Source organism: Felis catus, chromosome C1 (genome assembly GCF_018350175.1).
Source record: "Felis catus isolate Fca126 chromosome C1, F.catus_Fca126_mat1.0, whole genome shotgun sequence".
NCBI classification, from domain to species: Eukaryota; Metazoa; Chordata; class Mammalia; order Carnivora; family Felidae; genus Felis; species Felis catus.
The window spans coordinates 30,176,773-30,184,959 of NC_058375.1; the positions used below are offsets into that span (position 1 = coordinate 30,176,773).

General features: G+C 40.5%; 1 protein-coding gene across 1 annotated transcript; it reads left to right on the forward strand.

The window, feature by feature from the left end:
• Positions 1 to 39: 39 nt before the first annotated feature.
• Positions 40 to 5,742, forward strand: NDUFS5 (NADH:ubiquinone oxidoreductase subunit S5). Its single transcript, XM_003989884.5, has 3 exons — positions 40 to 171; positions 1,684 to 1,901; positions 5,519 to 5,742. The coding sequence occupies exons 2-3, from the start codon at positions 1,686 to 1,688 to the stop codon at positions 5,621 to 5,623; spliced, it is 321 nt and encodes a 106-aa protein (XP_003989933.3). The 5' UTR covers positions 40 to 171; positions 1,684 to 1,685; the 3' UTR covers positions 5,624 to 5,742.
• The last annotated feature ends 2,445 nt before the right edge of the window (positions 5,743 to 8,187 follow it).

Sequence of the window (8,187 nt, forward strand, 5' to 3'; positions counted from 1 at the left end):
CAGGGGCTTGGTTTCTATGGTTTCCGGGCGCAACTGCAGAGAGAAGGTCGGGCCTCGCAGTCGCGCTGCAAGAGTCGCACTGCGGGCGTCCTTTGCGGCAGGCCTCTGCGTCGCTCTCAGTTCATCCGGTAGCGGCGGTCAGCGAGGAGACAAGGGCATTGCAGCGGGACGGTAGGTGCTGCGTTTGTCTGCGGGTAGTTTAGGCAAAGAGATTTATTCCGAGATTTCTTAAACGAATTTCCTCTTGCTTTCCTGGGTGTGTGTTGTCCCAGGCCCGAACTCTGAACGTGTTTTCTGCGTTCCCAGGCCCCTACGCCCACAGGCAGGGTCACCGAAGTCTGTAGACCGCGTTTCTCTCGGATTTCTGCCGGACTAATGCTTTGGCCTTCTGTTTCTTAACCCTAAGTCCACCCACCTTACCCTGGTTTTCAAGGCCCTGAGTGATAACGGCCGCGCCACCCTCCAGCGCCTTTTCGTTCTTCGTCCCGACATGCGCTCTGAGCTCCGCGCTTCAGCCACTCCTGGGTGCTCGGTGTCCCCCAGGGCATACCCAACACCTCCGGCTGTAACTCGTGCTGTGCCTTACTGGAATACTCTGTCCACTGACCTTCACTTGGCAAAACTCAACCCATCTTAAAGGCATTTTCCAGTCTCCTAGGCAGAGTTGGTGCTTCCTCCTTCCAGCTCTTACCCTCTTGTTCTTTGGGTTCCCAGTTCCTTCCGTGTCTCCAATCTAGTGCTTACGTTGCAGCTGCTGCTTTACCCCCATTCCACTATCTGGAACGGTACTGGATAGAATGAAAGAATGGATAGAAAACATAAAATCGAAATTCACCTGTAAATCTTTATTGGCATTTTTTTGTGCTTCCTTCCAATCTTTTGCAGTTTTTCTTTGACCCCGTAGACCGTTTATCATTTAACATTAAAATATATGTTCTGTGTATATTATCCTTTTTTCCTGTTGTCTGTCATATTCTAATAAGCGGGTACTTACTAGATTTAATTATCCATTTCCCTGTTGCACACTTAAGTTGTTTGAATTTCATTTTTTTTTTTCAACAGTTACTGAGCCCTTACTTGATCCCCGCACTCACAGCACTCATTTTGCAATGTGGGAGACATTCAAGTTAATAATCCATTACAGGGGCATGAAAAGTAAAGTACTCTTATGGAAAGTTGAGATGCTGTGTGAACACAGATGAGGGACACCAGATTCAGGATGACGTCACAGAATTGTCATCTCAGTTGCTACAGATAGAAAAATGTAAAAAAAAAAAAAAAGATGTTTTTGTGCTTGGGTTTTTTTGTTCTTTTTCAGCTAATTTCTTCAGACCTGTCTTAAAGAATTGGGATTCTTGAGTCAAAACATAAACACTCTTTTTGATTAAAATGACCTTATCAAAATAAAATGACCTTATCAATACAGAGTTGATTTTTATGCATTGCTTTTTAGTTCTAGTGGTTTTTTCCCCCCTGAGTTTTATGAAAACAAAGATATTACTTATCTACTATAAACTGGAAGAACCTGTCAAATGAAAAAAATTAATGAGATTCTGTTGGGAGAATAGCGTAACATAGCTTTCTAAAGGGATATTTGTCATAATTAACTATCTCATTTTTCTTAGAAATTTCTCATTTGATTGCACTTTTATGGCATTCTTTCTTTTTTATCTTCCATTTCAGCCATGCCTTTCTTTGATGTGCAGAAAAGGCTGGGCCTTAACTTAGATCAGTGGATGACAATCCAAAGTGCTGAGCAGCCTCACAAGATTCCAGGTCGATGCCATGCTTTTGAAAAAGAATGGATAGAATGTGCGCATGGAATCGGTGGTATCCGTGCAGAGAAAGAGTGCAAGATAGAATATGATGATTTCGTAGAATGTCTGCTTCGGCAGAAAACGGTGAGGAGTGGTGGAGACGGGATGTGAATTATTTCTTTGTTTCTTGGGGCTACCTTTAAGTGTGTTTAATTGGTCGTTGGCAATGGCTTGACCAATGTGAATTGGCAAAACTTTTGTGGTGAAAACACTTTCTCTATGTAGGTACCATGTCAAGGAAGTTAATTGCCTTCCGATCTGAGGGGGGTGTCTCTTGTTCCTCAGTGTTCTTCCTCATCTTCTGACATATTTTCCTTAGCATTGTACCCTCCTGTAGCCACCAGGGTAGAAATCGCACGTGTGTACGTATTCCCATTTTTGCAGTAGGTTATAAAGCAAAGTTATCAACCAGCCTTGGTTGTTTGTCCATGAACATCTCTGGATGAAAATGTTTCAAATGCATTGAACCCTCATTGGAGAAGAAGGTAAAACCCTACAGGTCTGTTACACTGAATGTGACATAAGAATCTCTGGATTAATTTCTACTCTGGGCAAGATGGACGTGTTAATGAGATTGCTTTAGGTGAGTCTGACCAAAGAGGCAGGGGGAAAGGATGTTGACAGCATGATGTCTACCTCCTCAAGAGTTGCATGAGCTCCATCACATATAGGCCTCTGTTCTCCCTTAGAGAAGAAATCTTTGGGTGTGGCCTGTTATTTTGCCTATTTCTGTGCTCCAGATAAAACAAATAGAAACGTTTTTATGACTCCCAACTCCTTGGAGTTCAGGAAGGCGGTTTAGATTTTTAGTTAAAGTTGTCTGTATCAAAAAAATTTTAATTTCCTATTTTCTAACATGTGCTATTCCAAACTTGGAAGGAATTAGAGGGTATCAGGTATTTTGTATTGCTCACTGTGGGGATATCGATGATTAAATGAGTAATATTGTAATATTACTGAGGGACAGTGAGTGGGTCGTGGTTAGCCACCTACCAGCTGTTTAGTTCACAATATGTCTTAACTTCTCTTCTTGTGGGCCCCAGTTATTCATTGCTCAGATTAAGACTACTCTACATGTAAAGTTTACACCAAAAGAAGGCAGTGTGGTGAGGTGGAAGAACATTGGATTGAGAGTTAGGAGAACTGGGTTGTTTTTGTTTTTTTAATTTCTTTTTTCTTTTTTTAATGTTTATCTATTTTGAGAGAGAGAGAGGGAGAGCGAGAATCCCAACCAGCAAGGAGATAACAGCATGGAGCCTGCTGTGGGGCTTGATCTCACAAACTGTGAGATCATGACCTGAGCCAAAATCAGGTCAGATGCTTAACCAACTGAGCCACCCAGGAGCCCTGAAAGCTGGGTTTTGATACTGGTTCCGCCATCACTAGTTTTGTGACTTTGGGCAAGTCACTTCCCTTTTTGGTCTTGGTTTCCTTATCTGGAGATATTAAAGAGATGCTCTCAGGTCACTTACTCATCCTGTGAATTTGTAAATAGATCCATTATTATTTTAGATGTCACCCTAAATGACTAGATGCTTAGCCCTAAGTGAAGATGCTAATGAATCAGGGAATTAGAATCAAGCACTGTTCTAAGTTCTTGGCGTGTAATAGCGGATTTATTTCACACAATAATCCTGTGAGATACATTACTATAATTTTTCCACTATACAATTAAAAACTTGGGGCAAGACCAAAAAATCAAGGCCATTGCGTAAGGTCATATAGCTGGTAAGTGGTGGAACTGGGATTTGAACCTGGCAATGCTGGCTCCAGAGCCTGTGCTTGCATCCACAACACTAAGTTGTTATACTCAGAGAAAGGTTGGACATTAGTTGTTGTAATAACTCAATCATGACTAGTCCTCTGTTGAGAGGTTCTTTAATACAGAAATGTTAAGAATACGGTCTTTTGGGGCGCCTGGGTGGCTCAGTCAGTTAAACGTCTTGACTTCAGCTCAGGTCATGATCTCACAGTTCGTGGGTTCGAGCACCGCGTCGGGCTCTGTGCTGACAGCTCAGAGCCTGGAATCTGTTTCAGATTCTGTGTCTCCCTCTCCCTCTGCCCCTCCCCTATTCACGCTCTGTCTCTGTCTCAAGAATAAATAAACATTAAAAAAAAAAATACAGTCTTTTATGTTAACTATACCGGAATTAAAAAATGAATGCAATCTTTTTAAAATGCTAATTTTTTTGTTTTTAAATTTATTTCTGTTTCTTTATTTGTTATTATTACTTTTTCATTTACATCCAAGTTAGTTAGCATACAGTGCAATAATGATTTCACAAGTAGAATCCAGTGATTCATCCCCTACATGTAACACCCAGTGCTCATCCCAACAAGTATCCTCCTTAATGCCCCTTCCCCATTTAGCCCATCCCCCCCCACCCACAGCCCTTCCAGCAACTCTCAGTTTGTTCTCTGTATTTAAGAGTCTCATGTTTTGTCCCCCCAAAATGCTAATGTTTATGTCAGTATTTAGGACACCTAGAGTTATTTCTGCTGAAGTTAAACCCTGACTGATTCTTTAAGGTTAATGGAGTCTTTAACTGAATATACTAATTTTTCATACCTTTGTGAAAACTTACCAAAAAATTATTTATTGAAGCACTATTGTAGGTGCTAGGAATATACGATAAGCAAAACAGCAAAAAGTTCCTGCTCTAAAGGAGCTTGTATGGGGTGTCAGAAAATTAACAAACAAGTTAAAAAACAAAACAAAACAATAGTGTCAGGTGTTGATCAGTACAGTGGGGAAGATAAAGGTAGAAAGAAAGAAAACACTGTGGGACCTAAGTGGATGCTCTTTTAAAGAGGGTGGGCACAGAAGACCTCAATGATACGAGACCTTTGAGACTTCAAGAAAGTGAGCCATGTGGATGTGAGGGAAGAATATTCCGATTAGAGGAAAGAGCAAGTGCAGAGGTCCCTGAGCTGGAGCAGCGAGAGTGAGGGAAAGCATTAAGACATAAGGTCAGAGGTAGGCCTAGTAAGGCATTATAAGGAAAGATTCAGCTGTTTTCTCAGTAAGATGAGAAGCCATTGGGTTTTGAGCAGGGGAGTAATGCAGTCAGGATCAGTGAGTGTATTTTCTGTGTCAAAGAATCCGTGTGAATTACAGCCTTTATACGGTCTTGTATAGCATGGCTTTCTTTGGTTAGGAAGCAACCAGTGTCCTACCTGAGAGGAAGAGGCAGAACTCAGGGCTTGGTAGTGACTGTTAGCGGAGAACATATCAGATCTTTATTTCGGTGTGGTAACGAGAAACCTCGTATCGGCTATTTCTGCTTCATTCACACCCAGTGAACAGTCACCAGCAGCAGTACCAATTTCACATAGGTCAGGAGTGTATCAGCTGTGAGCTGATCTCATCTTTCAATATTTTAAGGATTTAAGTATGCACAAATATGCCTCTTAGATTTGTGATCTGTGTTTTATTATTGTTTTTGTAAATACCTGTATTCCTGTATACAACAGGAACATTTTAATTATTTTTAAAGGAGATATTATTATTCACACCAGAAATTTGGTTAAAGCTTGGGAAGTGATTTCAAGTTATTTCTTTAAAGAAGGGTTTCATCTCCAAGGCTAAGATGAAAAGCTTCCATGTTTTAAAAATGAAACCAATTTTCAGTCTCTTTCTCTAGCCCTCAACTTTATGGCGCGTATTTCCCCCTAGTTTAAATACTTCTTTCCTTTGACAGATGAAACGTCTGAGTGACATCAGGAGGCAGCGGGATAAACTGATAAAGGAAGGGAAGTACACACCCCCGCCTCACCACTTGGGCAAGGAGGACCCTAGGCCCTGAGCAGAGCTGCTGCTGATGGCTGCAGGCTGATTTTCATGTTTTCTCTTCTCCGCCGGAAAGTCCATTTGCTGAAAACTTCTTTGTGAAAGTGTCTAAAAATAAAGGATTGCTCTATCCTATTTATTCTATTTTCTCTTGGATCATACTTGTCTATAATGAAATTGCAACCTATTTTTTAAGTTAGGAAAAAGGCCTCTAGCTGTGCCTTAAAAATTAGCATCTAGGTAGTAATAAGCAGCATTTAATGATGCTTACTACGTATAAGCTACTTTAAATATGTTAACTGGTTTAAGAAGTTGCAGTATTCTTTACTGCTTTCCTTCTGGTTTATTTTCCACACAACACAGACTGGGGCTGGGAGGGGGAGGCAGTAGAGAGAGTGGTTGTGTTTACTCTCAGGCCTGTGAAATCTAACTTAAAGGCTAAGAAAATGAGAACTTCAGATAATTTTGAAGAAGCAATACCATTGTTTCAATTTACTATCTTACATCACCGGTATATTAGTACTTAAAATTTTTTTTTTAATGTCTATTTATTTTTGAGAGAGAGAGCATGAGTGGGGGAGGAGCAGAGAGAGAGGGAGACACAGAATCCAAAGCAGGCTCCAGGCTCCCAGCTGTCAGCACAGAGCCCAGTGCAGGGCTGGAATTCACGAACTGTGAGATCATGACCTGAGCCAAAGTCGGATGCTTAACCTACTGAGCCACCCCGGCACCCCTGGTATATTAGTACTTCTAATTGACATGTTTAGAAATGGCTTTTAAGAGAAAAATTCCGGGGTGTCTGGGTGGCTCAGTTGATTAAGCATTCAACTTCGGCTTAGGTCATGATCTTACCATTTGTGAGTTTGAGCCCCACATCGGGCTCTCTTGTCAGCACAGAGCCTGCTTCGGATCTGCTGTCCCTCTCTCTCTGCACCTCTCCAACTCACACCGTTTCTCTCTGTCTCAATAAACATTTAAAATAAACATTTAAAATAAATAAATAAACGTTTAAAAAAAGAAAAATCAGGTGCACCTGGGTGGCTCAGTTGGCTGAGCATCTGATTCTTGATTTTGGCTCGGTCACAATCTCACGATTTGTGAGATTGAGCCCCGCGTTAGGCTTTGTGCTGACAACGCAGAGTCTGCTTGGGATTCTCTCTTTGCCTCTCTCCTGCTCTTCCCCTGCTTGGGCTCGTGCATGCTTTTTCTCTCTCCCTCTAAATAAATAAACATTTTTAAAAGAAAAATCCAGATGTAGAAGGGAGGTATGAACCGAAAAAATTAATGTAGATGTCCTTTAGAATTTTTTCCAACTTTGTGTGTGTGTGTGGTAAAATCCCGTCTTAACCACTTTTAAGTACACAGTTCATTGATGTTGTTTTCACGTTGTACAAGCCATGACCACCATCCGTCCTGCAAAACTGAAGCTCTATGTCCATTAAACAGTAATTCCCTACTCCTTCCCCCAAGCCCTTGGCAACCACTGTTCTACTTTCCGTCTCTATGGTTGGGTTATTCTGCTTCATATAAGTGGAATCATATAGTATTCGTCTTTTTATGATTGGTTTATTTCACTTAGCATACCATTCTCAAGGTTCACCCATGTAGCATGTTGAAGAATTTCTTTCTTTTTAAGGCTGAGTAATATTCCACTGTGTCTGTACCACCTTTTGCTTATCTGTCAGTGGGCACATCAGTTGCTTCCATCTTTTAGCTTTTGTGAATAATACTGTTATGAATATGGGTGTACAGATGTCTCTTTAAGACCCTGTTTTCATTTTTTTTTTTTTAAATACATTCCCAGAAGTGGAATTGCCAGATTATAAGGTAATTCTATTTCTAATAGTTTGAGGCTGCCATACAATTTTCCCTAGCAGCTGCACCATTTTTACATTCCCACCAACAGTGCACAATGGTTCCAGTCTCTTCGTATCCTTTTTTGTTGTTAGTAGCTATCTAATAGATATGAGGTAGTATCTCACTGTAGTTTTGATTTGCATTTCTGTGTGATTAGTGATGTTGCATCTTTTCACATGCTTATTGGCCATTTGTGCATCTTTGGATAAATGTCTATTCAAGTCCTTTGCCCATTTTTTGAGTTATCTTTTGCTGAGTTTTGGGAGTTCTCTGTATATTTGGGATACTGATTCCTTACTGGATACATGATTTCTAGATATTATCATTTTGTAGGTTGCCTTTTTATTCTGCTGATAATGCCTTTTAGTGCACCAGATTTTAAATTTTTCATGATGTCTAATTTGTTTATTTTTTGTTTGTTGCCTTTGATGTCCTATCCAGGTAATCATTTTAGATCCACTGTTGTGAAGCTTTCCCCCTATGTTTTCTTGTGTTTTCTTTTAAAAATTGTATTTTATTTTTTAAAGATTTTACTTTTTATTTTTATTTTTCAATCTCTACACCCCCAGTGTGGGGCTCAGACTCACAACTCTGAGATCAAGAGTTGCACTCTCCACCGACTGAGCTGGCCCTTAAAGATTTTACTTTATTTTATTTTTAAGTTTATTTATTTCTGAGAGAGAGAGAAACAGAGAGCGCACAAGCAGGGGAGGGGGAGAGAAA